A 27,930-nucleotide genomic window follows, 5' to 3' on the forward strand; every position below is an offset into this window, starting at 1 on the left:
CAGCCCAGTCACTGGGCTGTGACACTGTATGTGGGGGCAGGGTCCGAGAGGGAACAATGGCGCTTGCTCTGCTCTCTGCTGATTTCAGTCCCCTCTGCCACTTCCCCTGAGCAAACTGGACCTTTCTGGTGCCAGTTCCCATGTGGGTGGGCTTGTGTACCCCATGGGTCTTTCCAACGACCTCTCCTGTGAGGCTGGGAGTCTCTCCCTGCTCCTCAACCCCCACAGGTGTTTTCAATCAATGTCCCAAGGCTCTATTTCCCAGCGCTGGGATCCTGGGTTGGGTGCAGTGCCTCGCTTCACAATCGCCACCCCTTGGCCGGGGCCTGCCAGCTGCCACTTGTGCGCTCAGGGTCCGCCTGCTGCGGTCTTGAGCACCCGGGATGCCTTACGTGCCCGGTCCCAACACTCTCTGCTCTCTGTGCTGCGACCCGCACCCGGCTGCCCGGCCCCGCCCCTCCTACCGGTCTGGATGAACGTGTCTATTTTAACTCCCTGGTTGTCTGACTTCTACACAGTTCCATTTTCTGTCAGTTCTGGTTGTTATTCTGCTTCTGAATTGTTGTTGTCCCTATCTTGGTTGTGCGAGGAGGCACAGTGTGTCTACCCATGCCTCCACCTTGGCCGGAAGCTCTGGGGATTTCTCTAAGAAGGATTTGCGTATGTAAAAGTGCCAGGTCATAGGGTGTGAATGTTTTTGAAGTTGCTGATACCCATTGCTAAACGGCTGACAAAAGAACAATTCTGAGATGTTCTAAATTATAGTGGGCTGCAGAGAGAGCAAGAGTGACAGGAATAATTAACCAATTATTACACTGGTTAACTAATTAACCAGTTCATCACCGTGGGCCAGCTGACAAGAGACCGCTGACACTCCTGGACGCCTGTTGGAGCTGTGCGTCCACCTGCGGGCATCCACCAGCCTACTAGGCCTCACCCGTGACACGGGCAGGAGCCTGCAGGCCTGGGGCCTGCGGCCCATCGAAAGGAGCAAATGACTCTTCCTTCCCCAGAATGTGCTCTGGTCACAGACCTGCCCCTGCTTCACCTTATCTGAGCCCCTTTATCTGTAGCCCCTGTAAATTCTTTCCAAACAAATTACATTTCCTCCCTGAGACGTAATATACAAGCGTGCCGTCAACTCCAGGATGGTGTATGCGCTGCCTTCTCCACCCAGCCTCGCTGCTGGAGGTTCAGACTTCACGCTTCAGGACCCAGTCCCTCTCTGGCTAGAAATATGGCCCAAACAAATCCTTTCTTTCTTCCTTCCTTCCCTCCTTCCTTCCTTCCTTTTTCTTTCTTTCTTTCTCTGTCTCTCTTTCTTTCTTCCTTTCTTTCATTTTTTTTAAAGGTATTCAGCTGTGGAAGTTAGGTTTTCTTTGTTGTTGTTTAGCACAGCTGTCTGAAATGCAGAATCAATGTCATTACCAACCAAGGCCTCACCGCCAGCATTTCTGGAAGTTGTCCCCAGCCCTCTGAGACCCATCCCTGGGCGTGTGGCAGGAGAAACTGTAACCTAACCTAACCTACAATATATGTAGCCTAGCAGGTAGGCTAGCATAGATTAACCTTTTTTTTTTTAAACGCTCACCCGAGGACACATGTATTGATTTCAGAGAGAGAGGAAGGGAGACAGACATCTCTCCCTCCTGTTGCCTCCCATACAGGCCCCCACCAGGGATCGAACCCAGGAACTTTTGGTGTGCAGCATGAGGCTCCAACCAGCTGAGCCACCCAGCCAGGGCTAGATGAACCTTTGCTGTAGAGTTTGTAACTTTGCCTTGATGTAATCCTAGAATCTCCCTAGAATGTATAAAGTTTGTATAATGTGTATCTTATAATTTGCTAAAAGTCTCCGCAGAAAGACGAAGAAAGATGTAATTAGCTACAATCCCTTCCATAACAACCGCAGCCGCTGACGCTGAGGATTGCCAGATCGGCTTTTCAGGACCAGGACCCAGATGTGCAGGGCCAGGGGGCGACAGGCTGCAGTAGCTTGAAGGACCCTCCAGGCACCCCCTCATGGACTCTCCTCATTACGCCCTCATCATATAATACTAAAATCTCCACCCACGGGGGAGATTTTCTGCCATTTTTGAACAGGCGATGTAGATACAGCTGTTTACTGACTGCGCATGCGCTGAAACATCCCCCCATACACCTGCAGTGAGGAGACCCACCTTGACGTTTATGCGTGATTCCCCCCAATAAAGATGCATCAAAGCTTTGTTCAGGGGCCCGCATTCCGAGAGCAATCAGTCCCTGGCCTCTCCCTCGCTTGCTGGCTTCCAATTAAAGATCCTTCTCATACAATCGACTCGGACTTGTCTTTTGGCTGGTCACTGAGCATTCGGGCTCAGTGTGGACCAGTAACAAAACCACGCAGGAACGCCCCTGCAGGGAGATCTGAGAGGGCTGGGCCGGGGGGCCGGGTGTGGGGGAGCCGGTCCCGTGAAGCAAGGGGAACGCATCAGAAGGTGCCAGCCAGTGCCTGAGGCCCCAGGGGAAGGCGAGCACCACTCATCTTCTCCAGGTGAACAGGGAGTCCCCTGCCCAGGTACAGGAGTGTCCACATATTGTGGGGAGGTAGGAAGCAGCAGGTTTCCCATGGTCTCAGGGAGACCCCCCAAAATTCACCCAGAGCAGACTTCCCTCTTGAGAAATCCCCAAGCAGGAGGCCAATGAAAACTGGGGTCGGCCAGAAGGGACAGAGCCCTCCTCTCCTCTCCTCCTCCCCTGTCACCTAGGGCAGCCAGGTCATCCCATCCCCACCCCTTGCCCACTCTGAGACCATGTGCCCACTGAACAGATTGTCTGCTGTGGCTGAGCTCTCTCCAAGGAAACCACGGGATTCCAAGTCTCTGTGGATTTACCACTCAAGTTTCCTACGCGCCAACACACGCCCCGAGCTCCCAGCACCGCCACGCAGCTCCCTAGCCCCGCCCTCCCGGCAGGGAAGCAAGACCACGCCCCTACCGGTTGCTCCTCTGCAACCCCCCATGTTCCCACACCTCGGTTTTACTCTGTGCACCGGGATGCTCAGCTCCGCAATCCTTGTAGACATGTAAGCCCGTTCGCTCCCCTTGGGCAAAGTCCCTGCTCACGCGTCCCGAGAGCCAGGGTTTCCGGCCTGGGGACTCGCAGAGAGGTAAAAAACATCAGAAAAACGTGAGGGAAACATCAAAGAGCTGCTAATGGTTAGTTTTGCAAAATTGGGACTTTAACAAAATAATCATCTGTTTCTTAAAACAAAGGATTTTAATACCAAAAGAGAAAAAAGGAATGACCTAAGCTCTCCCTTCCCTACCCTATGCACCGCCCATTGGATTTGATGCCCCTGACCCTCTGAGGGGCACTGAGGAGAGGTTTCCTGGGGTCCTCGGGGGGGGGGGGGGGGCTCTGGCTCAGAGGGGAGGAGAAGACAGAAGCAGAGAAAGTGGAAAGCCCCTAAGAGTTCGAGGGGACGGGGCGTGCTTTGGGGCACCTCCCAAGTATAAGGGAAGGGCTCTTCACCCGCAGCACTTGGAGAATCCGGCAGGCGCCCCCCACTGGCAGCCAGGAGCAGTGCCACCGAGCTCTGAGAGCGCGGCCGGAGTCTGTGCAGAAGCAGCAGGTCTGCACATCTTCACGGGACCACATGGGTTTTCCGATTTATACCAAAAAAAAAAAAAAAGCTCCCCAAGGCCCAGAGAAGCAGAGGCACCTGCTGAAGACCACACAGCAAGTTCCAGGTGAAGCTGAGTGGGTCAGCCATGGAGTCCCCGAGTCTCCCATCCCCACGAATGCTCCCAGACTACTACTGGATACAATCACTGAGGAAAAGCACCCTCTGGGGGTGGACATTTCAGAAGACCCCACAGAACACAAGACGCGTCACTCAGAGCCTGTTCCGGGACCAGCCACGCTGTGCCCCCTGCTCGCACCCTCTGCAGCGTCACCCACTCCACCCCAGCCGAAGACAGACAGCCCAGGAGCCTTTGCTTTCACATTTAATCAAAGGAAAAGGAAGAAAACCAGTCAGAGAGAAAGTTCAGGAACCGGATGGCTGAGGGAGTGGGGAAGGGAAGGGCCACGGGGCTCAGACTGCGTGTGGACAGTGCGGGGCAGGGCCTCATTGTCCTGAGGCCCCTCAAATAGAAGCGTCCACAGTGGGAGGAGGAAGGACAGGGTCAGAGCTCACCTGGTGGGCACACGTGTCTGTTCCCGGAGTGGGGTTCATGCAGGGGGGGTAGCCCGCTGCTCAGAGAGGGGTGGACACAGGAGAGGGGCCCAGGCCTGCCCTCGGGCATCACTAGAGGTGACCGTGACAACAGCATGGACAGTGGAGATTTACCCTAAAGGGCCACATGCCAACTCCCCTGCAAGGTACCCAGGTCCCCTGACCCCCGTCTGTTGGTCAGAGGGCTTTAGAGGTTAACCAAGGTGGGGGGCAGGAGGCTGCAATACCATCCCCTTTGCTACCTCCCCTCCAAAGTCCCCCAAATGAGGTGGGATCTGGCAAAGGCATCCTGACCGCAGGCCCGAGGAACGCCCCATTTTCCTCCGGCTCCCAGAGCCCTCAGGTGAGGGTGAGGGTGAGGTAAGAGCTGAACCAAAGGTGAAAAGAAGGCGGACTAAAGGGAAAAGACGGACATGAAGATGGCTGCCTAGTGGAGGCAGAGCTATGCAAATGAGACCGGAGCAGTCTCGACTTTGACGTCTCATTTGCATATCCCATGCAAACGCAAGGAGATCCCTAATATAATAAATATATTTCTAACTTTGTAATAAATATTCTGTCTCTTCTCCCTCCCTTTCCCTAGGAAGTGGGCACACAGTGGTTCGGGGGCCAGCGTGGGCTGACTCTGCAGCGGACACTGAAGACATTCGGCAGGACGGGGATGCACGGGGGGTGGGGGGCGGCCCCCTGCAAGGAAGGGCTCACCCCAGGAAGGACCACAAGGACGAGAGATGCGATGCCCGGGGAAGCTGAGGACAGCATTCCTTTCTTAAAAGGGATTCCCCTAAAGAGAGTGCCCCTTAGGGTCAGGGGACAATACAACAGCTGGAAGAAGACATGTGGGAGGGCCAGGGCTCTAGAATCTGCAAAGAGGGTCTCATAAGACATGGGGACAGATGGGGAACCCTGAAAAGGGGGCCCCAAAGCTTCTCTCCGAAAGCCAAGGCTGCACACACACGCACCCGTGGCCCAATCCCAGGCAAGGCGTGTCCAGTGTGGGCCATAAACTGCACGGAAACGGTACAGATGGCACCCCCAGGAATCGGGCAACGAGGGGCCTGCCAGAGCACCACACCCCACACCCCGTGCTCACAAGCTCCCCTCCTCACCCTTCCTCAGCCCCCCCCCGCCAGCCCTGATGCTAGTGAACCACACAGACCCAGCCAGCACAAAGACCGAAACGGACAATGGTCATGGACAGGGAGCCCAGACGTGTCCTTGCCCTGGGCCATGGAGAGTCTGGGGCTCTTCGGTCAGTAGCAGCAGGCCCCTGCTTGCGGGGCTCAGCCACCACACACCCTGACCGGGCTGGCCCACTCACCCCGCCGGCCTCGCCCTGCAGAGAGCAGAGCTGCCCTGTCAGGGGCGTGTCGGAGAAGTCTTCGGCAGTGAAAAGCTGTGGATGAGGGACACACAGGGCAGCGTCCACGCGTGGGACCCCACCTCATTCCACGGGGGGCAGAGAGCCATGCTCTTCCCAGGCGGGGATGACTAGCTCGTGCTCTGGCTCCCGCAGCCTTCGGGATGGCACCAGGCTGGCCCCACTGCCCAGGCCTTGTGCTCCCCTGGCCACATAGGAAAAGCCCAAGTCCTGCTCCCAGAACACAGAGGTGAGAGGGGGGAGGGGTCAGGAATGGGGTGGGTGTGGCCAGAGGAGAAGAGGTGACTGGGGAGAGGTGGCAGGGGCAGTGTAACTACTGATCACATCATCCCAAAGCAGCTCTTCTCTGGGCTGAGCCTTTTGGAGGTGACTCTGACACACTCGTGGGCACAGCTTGGCCCTCAGAGAGGAGTATCTGGTGGCCAGTGGGCATCAGGAGGGGGCAGCACCTGGGCACAGAGGTACCCCATGAACACCCACCTCCCTGGCAGTGCTCGCCTCTGTGCCGAAGCCAGACGTGGGGCCGGCTGGGGGCTGCTACCCAGGGCGCCAGAGTGCCAGGAGCTGGAGCTAAGGATCACGGCTGAGGGTCATGGTTGGGGAAGGGGTGGATTCAGTTTCCTGGGTCACAGCCCGGAGGGCACAAGGTCCGGTCGGGCGGGCTCAGTACACCCAGCTGACGGGCACCCACTGGGGCTCCGTCCGCAGCTTCTCCATGGCAGACTGGAGCTCACGGAAGGTCCTCTCCAGGTTGCTGTTGACCAGGCTGAGGTCGAAGTAGTGCCCATAGCCTCTCTGGATGCGGCTGCTCTCCTCCACCGTCCGCCTCAGGTCCGCCTCCTGCCGACACAAGGGGACCTCCCGCCGGTCAGTGTCCCCCGCTGCCCCCCATCTTCGGGGGGGGGGTCTGCAGCCGGCCCCACCTCGCCTCCTCCCCAAAGCCCAGCCATGGTGGGTGCAGGCTCCCTGGCCACATGGCCCAAGGTGGCTCTCCGGCACCCATGGACAGGCAGGCAGGTGAAAGGAAGGAAGGGAATAGCCTGCAGTAAGTGCCAAACAGGGCACTAACCTCCTGACAACCCAGGTAGGCTCCATGAAGCTCTGCAAGGCAGGACTAACTATCCCCATTTAACTGAGGCACAACGGGTCTACACAGCTGGCCAGAGTCTACACAGAGTCTGCCTGACTCCAAAGCCAGTGCTCCCTCCAGTCTGACGAGGCACCCGTACCCAAGCAGCCTGAGAGGCATGTGTCACACCAGGGCAACCCACAAGTGCCCGAGGCAACCCCCGCCCCAGACCCAGCCCAAGCTGGTCAGGCAGGGGTGGGAAGGGGACTTGAACACTGACTTAAATAAGCCCAGGCAGGAGCTCGGGCTGGCCAAGCTGTGTCACAGCAGCACCAGGTGGAGGGGACATGCAGCAGAGGGGAGCCCAGTGCAAACAGCCTCTGCAAGGCCTGAGCAATGCTGCCATCTGGGCCCTGAGAGCTGCAGTACCAGGTATGACCAGCAGAGGGACACCTGAACTCAGAGCTCTGCAAACCTTAAACCGCTTGGGGAAGGCTGCTCCAAGGGGTTCCTAGGAGGAGGGGCAGGGGGGTTCCCTGAAGTCTTGCAACGCCTGACTCGAAGCCTCTCCTCCCAGCGATGCCACCTCCCTAAAGCTAACTCATCCCTCTAGCAGCCCGCCAGCCTCTGTCTTCCTCTCTCCCTTCAGCCTTTCCCCCAGCTGTAAACAGCCCTGACCGCACCTAGCCTGCCTCTGCCCCCGGGTCTCCCACTGGCCCTTTGGGCTTCCTTCGGTCAGCGCTCTGTCCCAGCAGAGTGGACAGGGCAGTGGGCCTGACAGAAGCTCCTGTACCTCTGGCCTGTTGCGTCCCTGACTCTGTGAGAATCTGAGCCCTTTGCTTCCTTGCTCAGACTGCCATTTCAATAGCCATACGGTGAAAACCTCAATACACTGATACCTAGGGTGGGTGCCTCTCCCCTTCCCCGACATCCTCTTCATCAGCTCTGGCCTGGCCCCTCCCACCCCAGGTAGCCCCCAGACCCCTCCCACCACACCCGTTGGTGGGGCACCTCGGAGCCCCTCACCGTGAGCTGCTTGGTGGACACCCCACTCTCCAGTGCAGCCCGGTTCATGGCCCGGAGGGTCTCGAAGTCGGGGGCTTCAATGAACACCACGTAAGGGACAAACTCGGCTGTCCTCAGCACCTTCACCGCCTGCAGACGGAGGGAAGGGTCAAGGAGTATATCCCCACTTACATCTGGGGTGATGGGATGGGGACAGGTACCCGGGGTTCTGGGACTTCAGTCCTGGAGACAAATATTAGAGGAGCAGCTGGCAAGTGTGTGGGGATGGGGTGACTGGGGGAGACTAGAGGCGGAGGGGGTCTGGGAGGCTGAAAAAGAGGGTCCGGAGGGGCTTGGTCCCTAGCAGTAGCTGAGGGGCTACATGGGGGTGCTTGGGAGCCACGTGCCTGGAAACACAGGGAGGAGCACTGAGGGGGTCGGAGCACCCCGAGGGGACACCGGGCAGGCTGGGGAAGAGCGGGCCGGGCGGTACCTGGGGGTTGACATCCAGCACGCACACCTTGCCGGCAGCCACCACACCCCGGATGGAATCGATACGTGTGCCATAGAGGTTGCCCTCGTATTCACCATGTTCCAGGTAGCGCCCCGCTCGGATGTCGGCCTCCATCTCCGCTCGGGACACAAAGCTGTAACCCTGGCCTTCCCGCTCCGAATCCTTGGGCCGCCGGGATGTGTCTGTGGGGAGGGAGGGGCCGAGTGAGCACAGGCAGGCCACTGTGCCTCAGACACACCTGTCTACATGTCACACAGGCCTGGGGGTGCAGCCTGCCCTCGCCCTCACCCCCCACATACCGTGCCCTCGCCCTCACCGCTGGCGCACACACGAGACTTTAGACATCAATATCAGAAGACACTGCAGAGGCCACTGCTCCAACCCAGGGCTCACAGATGGGGTGGCCACGCAGCAAGGCCCAGCTGACCTGGGGTCAGCATTCAGCCTCCTGACTCCAGGAAGCAGGAGCTTCCACCACCCCAACGGGTGCTGTCCCAAGAAGCCCTGTCTTTCCCAGGCCACACACAGCTCATTGACCTGTTTCACACGGATGCCCAGCTGGGCGTGTAGTAAGTAAAACACGAGAGAAGGAAAGGCAGGGCCAGCTTAGCCTGCTGGGCCACAGGCTGAAGGGACAGCTCCCCCAGCCTGCAATTCCCCCACCAACCTTCAGAGGGCGCCTGTCCCACACCTCACACCCAAAAGCGCCACTCGAGGTGGTGCCCCTGCCTACGCCCGTTCAGTGGACCAGAGCTGGCCCCAGGGCATCCCAGATTCCTGCCCCCCCCCCCCCAGCAGGGCCCAGCGCCCACTCACAGGGCACCGTGGTGCCATAGCGGTCTGGATCCCACATGATGAGCTTGTTCTTCAGGCTGCGCCGACCCACACCCTGAGCGCCGATCAGCACCAAGGTTTTCCGGCGGAATGGGGGCATGCGTGCCACCTCCTCATAGATGAGCAGCTCGTGGCGGTCAAACTCTGGACACAGGGAGATGGCACTGATCATCGGGCCGCTCATCAGGTGAAAGGGGTGGGGTGGGGTTCTCACGGGCCAGGGGCAGCAGGAAGGAACTGGGCGGGGCCTAGGGACAAGACCGGCAGCACCAGAACAAGGAGAGCTTACTTACGCCCAGGTGAGGGCAGAGAGGGGATGTGTCATGTTAGGGGGGAGGGGCAGGGGGCCTCCAACGCCCACCTGCATTCTTGGTGGTCAAATACATCATCCGCTTCTTTTTCTTTCCTGAAAGGCTGCCACACAGGGTCCCTGGCCATAGAGAGATGGGTGAGTAAGGCCAGGCTGGGACGCAGTCAGATTCCAGATTGGCGGGGGTGGGGCAGCTTATACCTGAGGTGGGTGTCAGCTCCAGGTCCCGCTTGACAAAGGCTTTCCGCTTCTCCTCCAGAAGCTGGCTGGGGATGAGCCCGGCACTGCCTCCTCCCACGTGGCACGCCTCGAATGGACACGGGCAGAGCTCTGTCTCAGCGAGAGGACCTCTCCCCCTCCCACCACTCCCGGAGAGACTGCGTGGGCACCCAGGGCTCACCTGCCACCAGTTGGCATCATCCTGGTTTACAATCTGGAGCAAGTCCCCGGCGTTGAAGCGCAGGCCCGCCTCCTTGCAGGGGATGAGGCTGTCGCGGACCGGGTCATAGTCAAAGTGGCATTTCACAAATACCTGGCCCGGACATCAGGGAAGGGTCAAGGGAAGGAGCAGGGCAAGGCTAGAGTGGGTGTACCCTCTCCCATCCCCCACCCCACAGCCCCCAGCCACCGTGGGGGGCAGTATCCTACAGTCCACCCTCTGTCCCTTCCCTCACAAAGGTGAGAGAGGCCCAGGCACTGTCCCTTTAAAGGCGTGATGCCCACGGGCCTGCCTGCCCTGCCTCCCCATACCAGCCTCTCTTTGCATCTAGAACGGAAGGACTCAATCAGAGGAACGGGAATCTGCTCAGGCCTGGGGCCCTGGCCCCACCCACCGAGGAGGCGGGATCACTGGGTAAAGTAGGAAACCCTGACAGCTGATGTGGAATCCCTCCATCCACCCACCCTCATCCCTTGGAGGAAGGGGCCCTGGAGAGCCAATAGGAGAAGTGGGCAAAGCAGCCAGACCTCCAAAATCTGACAACCAGGAGGCAGCTGCACAGGACACCCGACAATCTGACCCTGTGCACCCGCAGACACGCAGGCACGCAGACAGCTACACATAATGTACCCAGGTGCCACAGGCCTTGAATGCACACACATCCCTTGCACATGCGCAGGAGCGCCCAAGCCCAGGGCAAATGCGCACGTGCACAACAGCTGAAGCCGTGGGTGGGCTGGGTCACCTGCCACCCCACCCCCAGCTGCAGGCCCCGCCCCCATCTTGCTTTTCAGTGCTGGTAGAAGAAATAGCTCCCAGCCCGAGACCTGTGACCCTGACAGCCGCGAGGCTCAGCTACCCCTTGGGCCTTGTGCTGGATGGGGACCTTGGAGGGGGGACTCACCTGGCGGGGCAGATGGGGCTCCTGGTAGCTGGGCAGGATCTTGAGGATGACGCTGCCGCTGGCACTGCGCAGCAGCTCCTGCAGCGCGCGGGGGTCGCTGCCCACGGGCTGCCCATTCACCTCTTTGATGATGTCACCCACATGCAACAGGCCTTGCTGAGCCACCATGCCCCCGTGCAGAATGCGCGCGATCACCAGTTCGCCACCCTCCACGCGGAAGGTCACTCCCTGGGGGGCGGAGGGGGCGGAAGAGGAGGCCCCAAACGCTCTACGTCAGAATCTTTGAATGGGATCTCCAGCACCCTCCTTTCCACACTACGCTCCCAGCCCGCCCTCACAGACTCCTCCTCTTCCATCTCTGCCCTATTATTCACTTACAGGAGCGCTAAAGGAGGTAAAGCGGGCGGAATGAAGAGGGTTCTGGTACATGCGCGTACGCAGCTCATTTGCATGGCGCCTGCAGACTCCAGGGTCTGCACGGGCTGATCCCTGAGCAAAGCTGAACCCACCTTCGTCTTCAGCCCTCTCCAGACCGGGTTTGACCCCTGCTGGGTACTCTCCCTCCCTCCCCCCACCCCATACCCTACCTCTGGCTCTGCCCGGCGCCCTCACCAGGTGTTCTCCAGCGGTCTTGCGGATGCCCACCATGCGCACGGCGTCCGGAGGCACCGGCTGGTTGCTGAACGTGGGGTCCAAGCCAGGGCTGGGGGGTGGTGTCTCATAGGTCTTTGAGGCCACGGAGTCGTGCGTCTCCAGGAGAGACTAGGGAGGTGGAGGGAAGAGGAGGGACCGTGGAGGAGTGCCCTGCGGCGGGGCCTTCCCATCCCACCTCCAACTTCCTGCCGGCCCCTCGCCCAGGGTCCTGCCCCGGGTGCCACCCCAGCCGGGAGGAGACCTGAAAGTGGGGCTCCTGGAGGATGCGGGCCAGCTCGGCCGCCGTGCTGCTCTGCTCCGCCAGCTGCGCCAGGTCCCGCAGGATCTCCTGCACCAGCTCCAGGTTGTTGTCCCGCACGGCCTCCAGCTTCGTCTCCTCCAGCCGCTCATGGGCCTGGGGCGGGGACGGGAACGACCAGATGCTTCCACAGGGCCGGGGTGCCAAACAGGGCCCCCCTGCCCGGCCATCCCCCAGGCATCCCAGCACCCCCAAATCCTAATGTGAGACCCTTACATAAAAGGTGGAATACTATATGCACTCTTCCATACCTTGGGGACTGTGTGTGTTTAATTGGTTTAATGTATGACTGGGTTTTTAACTCATACCCTGGAAATCACTCTACGCTACCGCGTGGAGATGCTCCTCTGTTATTCCTGTTATTTTTTATTCTAACGACTGCATTTGACTCATTGTACGTCCGGAGTGCCGTCCTTGACTCAGTCAGTCCCGCCAGGCGGACAGGTTGTCCTAACGTCCTAACAGCGTCTCACGGTTGTGAGCAAAGCTGCCGTGAAGGCCACGGGCACAGCTGTCCCGAGCCTGCGGAGAAGGGAGGCTTCTCAGGTAAACACCCAGAATCCTTGCTGGGTCGAGCAGTAAATACGTCCGCGGTTTTGGCAAACGCCCCTCCGCGGAGCTGGGGCTGCTTTGCCCTCCCACGAGCACTGGGGGCGAGAGAGACTTTCCGGAAGCCTTGCCACCCGAGGTGCGACCAGACCCCGAAACGTCTGCGGATCCCATGGGCGAGCAGTGATCTCTCCGCGGGGCTCACTCTGCGTTTTGCTGACTGAGAGGAGCGGAGCATCACTTCATATGTGTAAGGGCCACGTGTGTGTGGTCTCCTGTGAACTGTCTGTTCGTGTCTTCTGCCAGTGTTTCTATCGGGTCTTGGTAAGCTCTCCTTTCCCATTTTTCAAACGCGCTCTGTGCAAAGAAGACGTGCCCTTTCTCTGCGATATCGCTTGCAGATACCGCCCCTAGTGGTCATTTGTCGGTTGACTCTGCTTATGGTTTTTTGTCAATGCAAAAAATATATATATTTTAATACAGTTAAATTTATTAATATAGTTTTAAAGATTTTATATATTTATTCTTAGAGAGAGGAGAAGGGAGGGAGAAAGAGAGAGAGAAACATCGATGTGTGGTTGCCTCTCACGTGTCCCCCACCAGGGATCTGGCCCACAACCCAGGCCTGTGCCCTGACTGGGAATCAAACTGGTGACCCTTTGGTTCGCAATCCACTCTCAATTCACTGAGCTGCACCAGCCAGGGCCGTTTATTAATATTTTATGCATCTGAATTTTGAGGCATAGTTTTTGAAAAAGGCTTTCCCCCACCACCACAGATCCATGTTTTCTTCTAGGACATTAGGGTTTATTGTTTCACGTTCAGATCTCTGATCTGCTTGGAGTTCATTCTGGTACACGGTGGGAGCTATGCATCCACTCCCATGTCTTTCTGGACGACTCTCCAGGTGTCCCACACCATTTGTCAAAAATCCCTAAGGGGGCCCTGGCTGGCATAGCTCAGTGGATTGAGCACAGCGGGCTGCAAACCAAAGTGTCGCAGGTTCGATTCCCAGTAAGGGCACATGCCTGGGTTGCAGGCCATGACCCCCAGCAACCACACATTGATGTTTCTCTCTCTCTTTCTCCCTCCCTTCCCTCTCTAAAAATAAATAAATAAAATCATTTAAAAAAATCCCTAAGGTGGGTTGCAGGGCTGGGTGACAAAGGTAAAGGGATTAAAAAGTACGAATTGGCCTTTACAAAATCGTCATGGGGATGTGAGGTACAGCATAGGGAAGACAATACTAGAGGTACAACTGTATGATGCCAGGGGGGTACTTGAAATATCGGGGGGATCACGCTGTAAAGTACATGATGGTCTAACCACTATGCTGTACACCTGACACTAATACAAAATAATATTGAATGCAAACTGCAATTGCAAATAAAATTTTTTTAAAAGCTTATGAAGCCCTGGCCAGTGCAGCTCAGTTGGTTGGAGCGTCATCCCATAGACCGAAGGGTCACGAGTTCGATTCCCAGTCAGGACACGTGCCTGGGTGGTGGGTTCAGTCCCAGGTTGGGGTGTGGACAAGAGGCAGCCAACTGGTGTTTCTCTCTCACATTGATATTTCTCTCCCTCTCTCTCTCCCTCTCTTCCCCTCACTCTGAAATCAATAAGCATGTCCTCAGGTGAAGATTTAAAAAATGCTTATGAACAAAAAAATCCATAAGAAAATTATTATTTGATTTTCTATGTGTACTCATGGTAGTGTGATTACTTTGTAAGGAATCTTTATGTTTTAGCTATACACACTGACATACAAATAGAATTATATCTGAAATTTGCCTCAGAACAATTCAGGAGAGAGGGAAGTCAGAGGAGATTCAGAGAAAACAAGTTGTTAAATGTCGAAGGGGGACAATGGATGATGGAGGTTCAGGAAACATTTTTTTAAATTTCCATAACGGGCCCTGGCTGGTGTGGCTCAGTACATTGAGCATCGGTCTGTGAACCAAAGGGTCACCAGTTCAATTCCCAGTCAGGACACACGCCTAGGTTGCGGGCCAGGTCCCCAGTAGGGGGCGCACAAGAGGCAACCACACATCGATGTTTCTCTTCCTCTCTTTCTCCTTCCTTTCCCCTCTCTCTAAAAATAAATAAATAAAATCTTTTTAAAAAATTAAAATAAATAAATGTCCCTACTTTTCAAGCCCAAGAGATGGGGAGATTTTAATGACACCTCGTGAGGATACTCGGGATTTGGAGAGAGGGACACAGCGCCCTGCACACAGCAGGTGCTCAGTAAAGGCTAGCTCCTCTCTGTCTTCTCTTCCCCAAACAGGCCAGGGCGCCAGCATCCCACATGGGGAGGCCCATCGGCCCCACGGGCACCCGCACCAGCTCCTCCCAGGCAGGCAGCACTCTGGACTGACCCCCACGGCCTGGCTGTGCAGAGCGCTCCTGCAGGAAAACAGACAGCCGAAGGGGGAAGAAGCAGCCCTCCAAGGCCGCTGTGCCTTGGTGCTCCTCAGAAGGCAGAGGGCGGGGACGTGCCCAGGAAGCTTCCTCCAGACCCGATGGGATCCTCAGTCATCTAGCTCAGCCCAGCCCACAGAGCTTCCAGGTCCACGCTGGGGTCCAGAGCCCCGGAAACTGTGCTTCCAGAGCAAGTACAGGCACACAGGCATGCAACCCTGTCGCCACAGTGGCCTGGGCTGGGCTCTTGCAGGATAAAGGAGCTGACACTGGCCCAGGTGATGGGATGTGAGCACACAGGTCACCGGTTTTAGCTTCGGCATCTTCTGCTCCATTGGTCGGGAGGACACGTTTCCCCAGGAGCCCTCACCTGGCCACACAGGAAGCCCAGGCATCTCCCAAGCCACTTACCTCCCATCTTTGATTTAAGGACCCCTCCCCCAGGCCGATCCATTCCTCCTCCGGAGGCTGCCCATGGGCATCTTACACACAGATACAAACCCTTAGCTCTCCGAGCTCAACCTTCCTGGCCCAGAGGAAACTTTAAACATTTAATCACCCGAATACAAAAGAAACGCTATAGCAGGTTGATGGAAACAGCTGATTGACCAGTGCTGAGAACACCCAATCCGTATCACAATTCGCAACATACTTTTCTGGGACTTTGGAAACTCAGAGTTGGATTCATCATATCCTTGGTTCAAGATATGTTCTCATCATTGGTTCGCACATGACTTCCTTTTAGTTAGTTGGTATTAAATTAGATATTTTTGTAACACTGTAACAAGGACCTAAGAACCCGCCACTCAAGCCATGAATGAGGATCTTGACACTATCCTACACCTAACCACGTGCCCTTCCCCCCCAACCCCCCAGGGAAACCACCGCTTTGGGTCCCGGTGTTCCCCGTGCTCCGGCTTCCCATCTTCCCTGGTCTTAGTGCACCTACGTGTTTCCTACATATTCCTAAAGAGACTACTGCTTGTGGCTATTTTTACCCTTAAAAAGGGGGGATTATGCTATAGATCATCTCTGGGGGTCAGATTTTCTTCACCCAACATTATTTAATAAAATTTCACTTAAGATTAATTTTTTTCACTTCATATATTTTTTCGGTTAATATTAAAATATTTCACTTACTATTTTTCGCCCCCTATTACTTTGCTAAAATGTACTCTTTTTCATATAAAGAGACAACACACAGGGTTGGCAAAAGGAGGCTGGCAGGAATCCACGAGAGTGTGCCTGAGTGTCAGCAAGTAGACTACAAGAAGGTGTGCATAAGGGAGGCTGGGCCCTGGCTGGTGTGGCTCAATGGATTGAACACCAGCCTGCAAACCGAAAGGTCGCCAGTTTGATTCCTTGTCAGGGCACAGGTCCGGTTTCAGGCAGTAGTCGGGCTCCCCGACTGCTGCTGTTGGGGGCTGGGGAAAGGCAACAGATTGATATTCTCTGCCCCACCCCCACCCCACATCAATGTTCCCCTCCCTCTCTTTCTCCCTCCCTTCCCCTCTCTCTGAAAATAAATAATATCTCAAAAACTAAGAATGAAGACCAGCAATTTGAGCACTTACAGGATTGTACCTAAGGGCAGTGTGTCATTGTGACACTCCTCTGAGTTAATGAAGCTACCGTCACCATCGTGACCTGCACGTCTCTCTCCACACAAACCTCGGCACACCTGCCTGTGCCCACCCGTGCACTTCACTCAGTAGTATTTTCACGTGACATCCGTGTGCTGTGATTCCTTCCTTTCTCCCACGTCACATTAGTCCATTCATCGTCACTGGCGTGTCACGCTCCGCTGTGTGGCTACACCACATCCCACGCAGCTCCTCACTCTGGGGGAGGCCTCTGGGTCGTCTCAGGTCTTGCCCTGTGCACGGTGCTGCTACAAACATTCTCGCCTGTGTCTCCTGGTGCGCACGTGAGAGTGTCTTCCAGGAACAGAACCGCTGGGTCATGGGGTGTACACAAGTCTGATGATGAAGCATTGCATTTGCGAAATATGATCCCGTTTAAAAGTCACAGCAACCTTATGAGATTAGTAACACTTAAGGTCATTTTCCCAATGAAGTATCTGGACCTTGGCTGGGTACAATACATTCCTTAACTGCATACAACTCGGCATGGGCACCAGGGACCCCAAAGTCCCCTGACTCTCTGAGCTGCCCCCCAGCCGTGGTGTCGCTCCTGGGCACCTATTTTTAGATGGCATGTTCGTGGTACAGCACATCCTGAGGTGTTAGAGGCACCAGGCTCCACAACCAGCCACGTAGCTTTGAATTTCCATGGTAACCATTTGTTGAATTCTGCTCTGAAAATCATCTTCAGCACAACAGGGGCTCAAGCTCCCTCCAGACCAGAAGCGCAGCCAGGTTCACAGCTAGTTAATGGCAGAGCCTGTACTTGAACTCCGATCTGCCAGCCAGTGACCTAGCACCGTACGTAAGCCAACTGCAAACACAGAAACGCCACACTGCCAGTTCTTTGAAGGCTTTCCCCTCTGCCCTCCCGCTTCGACCTCTCCGATCTTGGCAGAAGATGGGGAGTTCTCACTGAAGCCCAGGCTCGTAATTAAATCGTTCGAAGACAAGGAAGTGCCCGAGACCAGTGTGCCAGGAGGTAACGCCACTCACCCTTCGATCTGTATCTGGCCTTATGACTTGCGCTGGCCAGCGGGACATCGCCCCACGTGACGCCAGCGGAGGCTCGGAGAGTGCTTGGGACTTGAGCGTGTGCTCCTTTGCTGCTGACCCTGCCACGAGAAGAAACCAGGGCCACCCCCCTCCTAAAGGGTGAGAGGCCTCCCCATCCGGGACACTGCAGCCTCCCAGCTGAGACCGCAGACCTGCGAGTGAGGCCGTGCTGGAGCTCCCAGCCCCGACTCAGCAAGCCCAAACCCGAAACCGCCCCCCAACCAACCCACAGAATCGTGAGAAATAAATCATGATGGTGCATTGGGGTGGTTTGTCACACAGCAAAGGCTGAGTGATACCCCGGGGGGTCCCCACCACCGCGGCCTCTGCTTGTCAGTCCACTGTCGGAGCCTCACTGTGACCCACCCCGGGTTCTCCTTCTCCTAAGGCCCTGGCACACTTCGCCACCTCTCGCACCCTGGCCTCCCCACAGGGGCGGCGTCCTCCCTGCGAGCTGCAGTCCAATGGCTGAGACCACGTGGTGACGGCTCTTTGTGGTTTCAAAAGCACCCCCACACCCGTGAGCTCCCCACCGCTCCCCACCTGACTCCGAGCACCTGGCATCATTCCCCCCGCCTCTCAGAAACAGCCGCAGCCCGGAGCTGTCAGGCACACCGCAGTCTCGCAGCCAGCCAGCCAGCGAACCTCCGACTCTCAGCCCCGAGTTCTTGCTTCCTAATCGCTTCACGTGGATGAGTTCATAGGCCTCCCAGCTGGCAGCTGTCCCTGCTGGGAACAGTTCGCCTGATTTCCTCAAGGCCACCTGCCTTGGATTCCTCACCTTGGCCTTGCCTGTTGCTGGAACACCTGCTGCTGGACCTGTGGCAGCAATCCCCAAGGCCAGTCACCTGCCAGCCACCTGCCGTCAACAGCCAAACCCCTGGGTTTACCATCTCTCTGGCAGACCTGTCTTCCCTCCCGAGCCTTCTCGGTTCTCTGGGTCTGTCCCTCTGGCCCCGCCCCTCCCTGGCCCCAGGGCTAACCAGCCTGGGCCCTCCCACACTGCGCTGCATCCCCGGAGAGGAGAGGACAGGCAAGCCCACCTCCCGAAGGGTCAGGGGAGAAGGTTAATGGCTGCCACACGCGGTTCTGCCTCGGCTCTGCCCCTGCAGGTTTCTGGCCCAGGAGAACCACGTTCTCGCAGCTGAATCATGGACTACAGTGCTTTGTCTCTTGGCTTAGACATACACGGCTGTAGACATAACCATTAACACTGGTGACGAGGAGTAAGAAGTAGGTCCCACCATCCAAAGCAAGCCGCGTGGCCAAGCCCAGACTGAAGAGTGGAGATTGCCTTGTGGTGCAAGAAGTGGCGAAGTTACGTTGCAAGGGTCGCGCCTGCGGGGACGGGGACCTGACTGAGCTCAGGCAGGAGGAGGGCGTTTACTCACAGTCTGACACGGCGCCGTGGCGGCCTCTCCATTGGGTGTGCTGCGAGGGGCCGGGGCCAGGACACTGCGGGGCTCAGGGAGGGGAGGACAGGCTTGGGCGTCGTCAGGAGGAGAATGAACTGTCCCGCGGTCCAGCGCGGCAGCCCTAGCTCTGTGCCTGGTGCTCGGCGAGCGCACAGTGGACATTTATTGACCAGAAGACGGATGACAGAGCGACTGAACGCCGGAGTGGATGCAGGGCAATCCACGAAGTGACCCCACGCCTGGGCAGCTGTCACCTAGATCCCACAAAGCCACGGGAGACGGAGGCTACGGAGGGGACCATGCTTTGGAGAGGGCTGGCTACGGGACCTTTGAACCCTGAGATCCCGTCATCTGAGTGACTCGCCTTATTTCATTAGCTCTCTCACTGTCGAAGCAAAAGCTAAAGTGACCCAGAGATGATGTGGTCGGATAAATCCAACTCTGAAATCAGCTCTGGAGGGTTACGGATGTTGAGGTTCAAAATACACATATTCAATTCCATTGCCGAGGGTCCGCCCTGGAGAAACTCTCGCGCGTGCAGAAGCAGGTAGACGTGAGGACGTTCACACCCTCACGCGGCACTGTCCCTAATAGAGGCAAACCAGCAACAACGTACCTGCCCTTGAGTGTGGGAGCCGATAGATAAACACGCCGGGCCCCATCCTCAGAGTGGAGCGCCACGCGGTGATGGAAATGAACCGCTCTGGACCTGGACCTATGCCAACAACGACGCTACTCTCGTGAACTAGAAATCTCAAAAACCCAAGCAGCTGACACTCTCAATCTATTATGTAAAGTTTAAAAACATATAGCAGGGGCATACCATTTACATCTAAACACATATATAGGCAAGATGTGCAATTCAGGGATATATCATCCACTAACATCATCAACTTCTAGTCAGTGGGGGTTACCTGTGGGGAGGGAAAGCAGAGGGAAGAAGGAAGAGGGGAGAGGTGTTACCTGTGTTATACTTTTTATTTCTTTTTTTAATACGCTTTTTAAGATTTTGTTTATTTATTTTTAGAGAGGGAAGGGAGGGAGAAAGAGAGAGAGAGAAACATCAGTGTGTGGTTGCTGGGGGCCGTGGCCTGCAACCCAGGCATGTGCCCTGACTGGGAATCGAACCTGCGATGCTTTGGTTCACAGCCCGTGCTCAATCCACTGAGCTACGCCAGCCAGGGCTACTTTTTATTTCTTAGAAAGAGCAGTAGCTAAAGCAAATGTGGCAGATGGGCACTCAGGGATCTGCTACCTTATTTCCCACACTTTTCTGTATCCAGTCCCTTGACAAAGGTTCAGTGAGCACCTACTACATGCCAGGCACTGTTCCCGGCTCTCGGGGCATAGTAGAGACCCAAAGAGACATCCCTGTCCTGGTGGAGCTCACATTCTCGTTGGAAACACGCATAATTCCATGTTTTCACTTCGAATGCATGAATACAGCCCCTGACGACTAAGTAAAAAGCAACCTGCCTTTCTTCAGCCCCATCCAACCTGCTCCGTGTGCCCTTCCTGGGCCCTCCCACTGCCAACCCTGTCTCTCGCGCCTTTCACGTTCCCCGTGAACAACCTCCCCGAGTCTTCGCCGTTCCACAGATCCTAACGTGTCACCAGGCTATGACCCAGGGACCCAGCCTCCCATGGAGAAGTTCTCCCCTCGAGCGGGGCCCGGTCCCCTTCCACACCCCATGCCCAGGTCTGCCACCCTCCCACCCCACCCCACCCCACCCCACCCCCGTCATGTCACCGTCTCTGTCCCCGCCATTGCCGACTTCCTGGTCACCCTGACCACCATTCACTGAAGACCCTGGGACCACTCCGTCATCTCCTCTCTCTCCACTGTGCCTGCCGGAACCCTAGATTCCAATGCCTGTGCAGACCACCCACTGTCCGCAGCACCCACACCCAGACTTCCAGGGTGTCCCCCAGAACTGGCCTCGTTGGAAATTTCTCACCTGCCCCTCCCTCTCTCTGCCCTGGCCTTCTTCTCTCCCAAGGACCTACTGCCTCTGCCCCTACCCAATTGTTCTGTAACTTTCTCTCTCTCTTTTTAAAAGATTTTATTTATTTTTAGAGAGGGGAAGGGAAGGAGAAAGGGAGAGACACATCAGTGTGTGGTTGCCTCTCATGTACCCCCTACTGGGGACCTGGCCCACAACCCAGGCATGTGGCCCGGACTGGGAATCAAACCAGCGACCCTTTGGTCCACAGGCTGGTGCTCAATCCACTGAGCCACACCAGCCAGGGCTGTTCTCTTTTAATGAGTCTTTTACCCACCTGATGCCTGGCCCCTGAACTTGTAGATACATCTGCACAAAATGCCCAACGACAGAATGATAGGCAGGATGAACTCCGGAGATTCAACACACAGGCATGCTCACTGCCCTGACAGTCACCAAAAGGCATCCACAGAGGCATGTCCCCACGGCCACCAGCCATGCTTGGGACCGTCCCCTCGCCTAGCGTCACTCAGATTCACCATGTGGTCATGGATGTGCATGCATACCCCCCTCCAGGGGTCTCCTGTGCCACCTGCCCCATTCCCAGGGCCCTGTGTGGCTAGCACCCCATCCCCCAGTGAGCCTCCCCAGACACCCTTGTACCCGCCTCCCGAGAGCACCATACCTTGGCCAGGGATCTTACTATGGGACTTTCCATAATGCCCCGAAGGAAGATCAGGTCCAGTTCTGCGGCCCCTGTGGCGTTGGGGAGGGATCCCAAGTTGTCCAAGACTTGCTGCATGGCTGGGGGGAAGGGACAGGCAGTGAGACACACACAGGTGCCAGCTGGGCACAAGAGACCCACACATACCACAAGAGCTCCCCCCCTCCCACCCCAAATCCCACAGAAGACAGCCCGTGCCCAGCAGCGCTTCCCCCCACTGCCAGGCATGGGAATGCCTGGGGCAGAGGCCTTAGCAGGGGACTCCCTTGGCCTGTCCATAGGCCCTAGGTAATGCCAGCCTGGGCAGGGGGCAGGCTCCAGGCAGCAGGAGGCAGACTCTGATGAGCAAGGGAGGCAGGCATCAGGTTCCAGGTTCCTCCCTGAACCCGAGAACCACAGGCTCCTCACGCAACCTCTGGATGGGGCTGAAGTCCCGGGACTCAGCCACCTGCACCTGCCGTGCTCAGGAAGGAGAGAGACAGTGCTGGAGCGAGCCCCTGAGAGCAGGCCTAGAGGCAGGCAGACAGCCAGGTAGGAAGCCAGAGCTCGTACAGCCTCCAGTACAAGCTGTGCCACTAACTCAAGTCACTGTCCCTAACTGGCCTTACCCTTTCCGTCCTGTACAATGGGTGGGTTGGATCAGATGGCATCTACAGGCCCTTCAGTTTTGACAATGATCTCTAATCATCAGGAAACTAATACGGATCATAGGAAACCAAAGCTGATCCCAGGGACCAGCCTGGAGCCTGGGATGGCTGTGGGCGCCCGGCGGCAGAAGTCAGACCGAGTCAGCCTGGGACAGGACATAAGCAAGGACATGAGAACACCTGATGCTTGGGCCCGGGGAAGTGGCTGCCGAGAGAGACCGAGACCCCAGGCGGGTGTTGTAATCACCCCCCAGCAGAGCGGTGAGCTCCAGCGGCGGCAGGTTCTGGGGGAGGAAAGGAGAAGCAGAGTGTGCCCGGCTGGGGGCAGAGATGGGCAGGGGGTATCATTAATCTGCCACACTGCCACCTACTCCAACATCTGCTTAACAGCTCCCAAGCCGTGGAGGAGGAGGGGTGGGTACAGTCGCTGGCACCTCTTAGGGCTCTTGTCAGCGCCCCCCTCCAGGGAGGAATGGGGACGGGGAGGAGGGGGCGCTGAAACTAGAGCTGGCAGACGCGGTTCAAGGGCTCTGGACCCCCCCTCCCCCTCTCCCCCACTCCTTCACCCACTTCTTTTCCAGAAACAACACCCTAGCCTGTCCCCCAGACCCTTCCTGCCCAGGCCTGGGCTTGGCATTGGCCAGAGACCTGCGAGGCCCTTAGAGGGCTCAGAAAGAGGCCAGAGCATGAACCCTTCCCACTCTGCAGGGCATCCGGGGTCCAGCTTCCCCAGCTACCCTCACACACTGACTCCCCAGCCTGCCAGCCGGGAGGAAGGACGGAGCCAGGGGAGTTGGAGCCCTCTGCCTGGGACAGCTCCCCGGACGGGCCATGCTGCCAGGCCCATAGGCTACCCGAAGCCCGTGCCTAGGGCACACTCTCCAGATGCCCCCGAACCCTGCAGGGCCGGCTTTCCCCTCAGCCCCCAGCCCCGCCTTTCCCTACCTTTCCTCCGGAGGTCCGCTTCCTCAGAGGAGACCAGGGATACACCCTCCAAGGAAGCCCCGCTACCTGGGCTGCACGCCATGGCTGCCCCTCATCCCCGGCCGGCGGCTCGAGGAGTAAGAAAGCAACCTTCAATCCGGCTTTGCACCGCCTTCCCAGCCCTGGCGGCGCTGGAGGAGGCGGGACTCGGGCAGCGCCCTCTGCAGGATTAGCCAATAGCAAGGCTCAGCCGCCCTGGCCGCCATCCTGATTGGCCAAAGGCGGGGGCGGTGGGAAAGGGAGAGTCCGAGTCCTACCGCTGGCCGGATCCACTCTCCACCCCTCTGAGTTTAGTACCAGCCAGTGGGAGTGGGGAAGGGGAGGCCGAGAGAGACGCGGGGGTGGTTACGCGTGCAGCCCCTTCAGATCTGGGGCGATGCTCAGAGACCATCCCCTCGCAGTCCAGCAGCAGGAAACCCAAGGGGGTGGGGACTTGGCCCCACCTTGTCCCCGCCCTCTATTCTGAAAGTCAGTCCTCTAATACACGCCCACGCCACCCCCCCACCCCGAGCCCTCCGACCTTTAGTCTACGTCCCATCTCCAGTCCCAGTGTCATTTGCAATGACCCCTTCAGGATAGAAGGGAGCCCCCGAGAACGACTCTCAGTCCTTCACCTGGAACAGTGGCCGGAAAGGGTACCTCAAGCCCTCGGGACCCCGCATCTCAGCTGCAGCTTCTCCCCCTCCCCCATCTCCCATTTTGGCTCCTCCCTTTGGGTGAGAGGTGACCGCGGGGTAGGCAAGTCAGGCATCTCAGAATCAGGGAAGGGAACAGGTAAGGGAGCGTTCTAGCAGCCGGGGCAAACAAGGGGAGGCGGGAGGGAGAGGCGGCGCAGTTACGCCAGCCCAGTGCCTCCATTACTCTCAAACCTTGTACCCTTGAGACCACACCAGGCACCGCTCCTGCCACCAAACAGCAATTCCCTGAGGAGTGGCACCAGGTTGCCATGGCAACAGGAGGGATTACACACCAGGACATTAACCCTGGGATGCAGGAGAGATTTAAAGGGACAGCTCCACCTGAAAGCAACCTACATCCCCCTGGATTCAAAGAAAGGAGCGAGTCAGGTACCTGCAAGAGAGGGCAAGGCTGCACACCTGGAGACGCCGGGGGCAAGTTCTCTCAGCTCTCAGCCCGTGCCATCACCCACATGTCTCCCAGCCCAACCCCAGCCCTCAGGGAAAGGGCCCCTGCACCTTACTAGAAGTACAGTTGGGGTGCCTCTGCAAGAAGAATACACCCATACCACCCCCCAGCCCACCCCCAATGACAAGGATCCTGTTGACTCATGGGCAAGGCTGGGGGAAGGACCATGTAGAGCCCAAGGTTGGGATCCCCCCGGAAGGAAGAGGCAAGAGAGAGGGTGAATCCGGCCTCAGAGGCAGGGGTGAAGAGGTCCCAGGCCTGTAGGAAGTGTAATGGCCCCCAAATGAGAAGGGACAGAACCACCCTGAGATCTTTGAAGCCGGGAGCCAACCCAGCCCCGGGCGAACCCAGAGGGCTGCCTGGAGGAAGGGCTGAGACTCACAGCCTTTCCATATCTCACATCGCCTTTGCACAGAAGAGGAGACGCAAGCTCCAAGAGGTTAAAACACTTGCTCCTGTTCTTCCTTTACTTTTGAGGAGGCAGAAGCAGCCCAGGGAAGCAGGAGCCCCGAGAGTCCTCAGAGGCATTAGGTCCCAGAGCCACACCCCTGGGCTCTACTCCCTGCCCTGTCCCCCACCTCAGCCCCACCTAGGCCCCCATTCAGTGGCCTGCAGCGAGGAAGCCAAATTGCTGGGCCTTTTTCTCTCTCTACACCCCTGCCAGGCACTATTAATGGGTTTACTGGGCAGTCCCAGATTGAGAGGCCTTTAATCACAGGCTCAGGGTTGGGCTTAATTAACCCCTAAGCAGCTTACAGTGGGGCTCAGGCAGGCAGCAGCAGGGGGGCCCCGGGGACCCAGCAGGCTGGACAGGGCTGAGCCCTCCAAGGCTGCAGAAGCTAGGGGACATCAGCACAGTCCCCCCACTGCAGAAAGAAGAGGCATTTCCTGGGGGACGGTGGTGTCACCGTCTAAGCACTGGCCCACTCCCAGCAGCCTTTGCTCTTCTGGTTTAGCTCCCCAGAGAGGAGGAACAGTGAGTTGAACCAAATGTGGAGGCCCCGGGACGTCTTGCGGAAGCAGCAGCAGGGCCTGGGGCAAGGGGCTGCACGGGATGGAGGGAGCTAGGCCGTGGGAAAGGCGGGCAAATCACAGCAAAATCTGGGAGGTTTCCAGTTGGTAGGGCCTCTAGTCTCTAGCACAGGGAACTTCGCCTGCCGGATCCCTAAATGCACTTCAAGGGTCCAGGAACCCCAGAGTAGAATACAGGCTTTGTGCAGAGAAGTGTTGGTCTATGAGGAGCACCCCAGGCCCAACAACGGTCAGGACACCTATCTTGTCCCCTCACCTCGTCTTACAGATGGGGACACCTAGGCCCCAAAAGGGAAGCGATCGGCCCAAGGTCACAGGTTAAGGAGGTAATAACTCAGACCACAGTGTAACAGTTGTGATGGTCCCTACTGGTAACACTCACTGGTCTCCCATCAGCCTCTTTGCAGAAGCGGAGAGAAGGCTCTGGGAGGTCAAGCAGCTTGCTCCTGAGGCTTCCTAGTTGCCTCTGGGTGGCCACTCCCCTGCCATACCCTCTCCTACGCAACCAAGTTGAGGCTTCCTGGCTGGTCTGGCATTCTCCACGCACAGCTTCCTGTGCCCCAGCGCACACCCCCATCTCCAGCATGTGCTGGTCTACTCCACCCGTCTGGTGGGCACCGCATCATGGATTTTTCATCCCCGGGGTGGGCTGCTGTTGCTCCTGCACTCTAGCCACCCTCTGAAGCCCAGCTCGTAGGGGCCACTCTCTCACCAGCCCAGCCAGGCCCCCTGCCACAGTCCTCCAGCAATAATGAGTGTGCATCGTCTCTGGAGCAGGCGTACCCCTGCCTTGCACGGAGGTGAGCTGTGCTGTGTCTCCAGCCCCACCCTACAGCAGGTGCAGCAGGGCCATAGAGGCTTCCTGAACGAATAGCTGAGTGGCTGGGGGCAGTAGCTGTGTGTTTAGCTGGGCGGGAGTGCCGGACTGCTGCTCCCCTTCCTGCCTGTTGCCCTCTGAACCACTGACACCAACGGACAGCCTCTCCCCCTTCTTACCAGTCTCGGAGTTGGTGGCAGCAACCGGCATGGTGAGGCTGGCAAGGACTCTGAAATGTCTCTCCTGGAGGAGGGGAAAAGGAGGATGAGAAGGTGAAAGGGCAAAGCAATGGGAAAGGAACAAGGAAAGGCCCCTCCCTTGGGACCAGCCTGCAAGGCAGGAAAGAAGACATCGCCCGGAAACCAGTGATCCCACAGTGCGGGGGGGGGGGGGGGGGGGGGGGGGGGCAGGAGCAGCAGATATTTCATGCCCGTTTCTTCAAGGAGGAGGAGACAGAGGGTCCGAGAGAGTCACTGATTTGCCCAAGGTCACAAAGCTAATAAACAGAGCTGCTACGAAAATTCAGTTTTATGACTCTTAACAAAAAATTAAGTGCTTCTGCCTGCCACCTGTCCTTTTTTTTTTCTTTTTTAGAGGGGCAGGATAAGAATACAGGATTTGAGTCAAAAGCAAGAAAGACTGGTGTCCCCAGACTGTAAGCCCCGTGAAGTCAAGGACCACCTCTGCTCCACTGGCCGGTGGGCCCAAGGCCCAGCACACGCAGGCAGACGCCCCACAGGTGTTTGTCCGTCTGCCTGACAGAAGTGATGTCATAACTCCCCAAGGCTCCTCTGGGCTCTCTTCCCCCCTTTTCCCTTCTTAACCCAGAGCTGGGATGAGGAGAGCAGGGGGTCTGGGCAGAACCAGGTACGAAGGTTATAGCCCCAGTTCCCACCCCAGGACCCCCCAAGCCAGTGCTGGCTCTCCCACTCATGGGGAAAGGGGGTGGGAGGGGTGGGGGCCACCCCCCCACACATCCTCCCTTTGCCTTCCTGGGCAAATGCTGCAGAAGAAAACCCTAATTCCCAGTTGCCATGACAACAGGAGGCAGTGGCTCGCAGCAGGGGTGGGGGAGTGGAGGGCCACAGCCGCCAGTGTCCACTTTGGGACTGAATGCGTGCTGCACCCCCGCCCCCCGGGCGTAGGGAAGCCGCCACTTCACCTCCCTCCCCCAAAAGGGATTCTGCCCAGAGGGGCTGCTACCTGATTTTAACGAAATCCTCTCCACTCCCATTCCCCCTGCCCCTCCCGGGCCTGAGCCGCTCACCTGAGCTCAGATGACAGAAATGACAAAGATGGCAGGATGACTCCCCTTGCCCCTGAAGGTGTGAAGGAAAGCAGTTCTCAGAAAGAGGAACGGAACGCCTCGGGTGAGGCTGGCACCCAGGCTGGGAGACAGGCCAGCCAGCGGCCCCGGTGCCAACCCCTGCTGTCCCTGTTTCTAGAGAGCAGTGAGGAGGGATCCCTGCCTTCCCCATCCCAGATCCGAACAGCTTGCAACCTGGAGGCCTCTCTCTGGCAACGTTCTCCCTGATGGAGGTACTGACCGAGAGGACTCCAGATGTCCACCTGCCCTAGAGGGTGGAGGGTGGGGAGAGGCAGGGGAACCCTGTCCCCAGAAGTCTTTGCTCCCCGAGGAGTCGGTTCCCAAGGCAGCAGCTGGCTCTGCCCCACCCCCACCCAAGCCTCTGAGAGGGCGGGGTCCGGCGGTGCCCACAGGAGCACAGCAGTGCCAGGCAAGCCCGGCTGGCTCCGGGCCAGGGGCCGGGACCCAGGCATCTGGAAACTCGCGCCGAGGCTTCCAAAGCCTTGGACCCCTCTCGCCCCTACGTCCAGGTTGTCCACATGACTCAGGGTCGGCGGCGATGGGGACCAGGGATGAAAAGGAGAGGTTTTCTCCGACCTCCCATCCACCCCTCCATCAAT

At 57.6% G+C, this 27,930-nt stretch overlaps 1 protein-coding gene across 4 annotated transcripts; it reads right to left on the reverse strand.

Annotated features, from left to right (window-relative positions):
* Positions 1-3,972: 3,972 nt before the first annotated feature.
* Positions 3,973-27,323, reverse strand: MPP2 (membrane palmitoylated protein 2). Of its 4 annotated transcripts, XM_028521845.2 has the most exons (13): positions 27,272-27,323; positions 26,184-26,247; positions 21,340-21,458; positions 11,571-11,723; positions 11,288-11,437; positions 10,676-10,903; positions 9,733-9,864; positions 9,534-9,639; positions 9,384-9,452; positions 9,005-9,166; positions 8,168-8,370; positions 7,696-7,824; positions 6,209-6,440 (listed from the first exon to the last, which is right to left on the reverse strand). In XM_028521845.2, the coding sequence occupies exons 2-13, from the start codon at positions 26,212-26,214 to the stop codon at positions 6,264-6,266; spliced, it is 1,659 nt and encodes a 552-aa protein (XP_028377646.1). In that variant the 5' UTR covers positions 26,215-26,247; positions 27,272-27,323; the 3' UTR covers positions 6,209-6,263. The 4 variants fall into 4 exon arrangements, with proteins under 4 accessions (XP_028377645.1, XP_028377646.1, XP_035889877.1 ...); XM_028521844.2 differs by lacking the exons at positions 26,184-26,247; positions 27,272-27,323 and adding an exon at positions 22,971-23,131 and having other exon boundaries at positions 3,973-6,440; XM_036033984.1 differs by lacking the exons at positions 26,184-26,247; positions 27,272-27,323 and adding an exon at positions 22,971-23,071 and having other exon boundaries at positions 8,195-8,370.
* Positions 27,324-27,930: the final 607 nt, after the last annotated feature.

This window comes from Phyllostomus discolor, chromosome 8 (genome assembly GCF_004126475.2).
Source record: "Phyllostomus discolor isolate MPI-MPIP mPhyDis1 chromosome 8, mPhyDis1.pri.v3, whole genome shotgun sequence".
In the NCBI taxonomy this organism is placed as follows: domain Eukaryota; kingdom Metazoa; phylum Chordata; class Mammalia; order Chiroptera; family Phyllostomidae; genus Phyllostomus; species Phyllostomus discolor.

Bases quoted from the DNA above. Each gene is read 5' to 3' on its own strand.
- MPP2 (XM_028521844.2), bottom strand. From the start codon at position 23,052: ATGGCGTGCAGCCCAGGTAGCGGGGCTTCCTTGGAGGGTGTATCCCTG. The intron at 21,459-22,970 runs GTAGGGAAAGGC...CCTTCCCCCCAG, and splicing joins AGCGGACCTCCGGAGGAAAG to CCATGCAGCAAGTCTTGGAC. The intron at 9,865-10,675 runs GTGAGTCCCCCC...TGTCCGGGCCAG, and splicing joins AGCCCCATCTGCCCCGCCAG to GTATTTGTGAAATGCCACTT.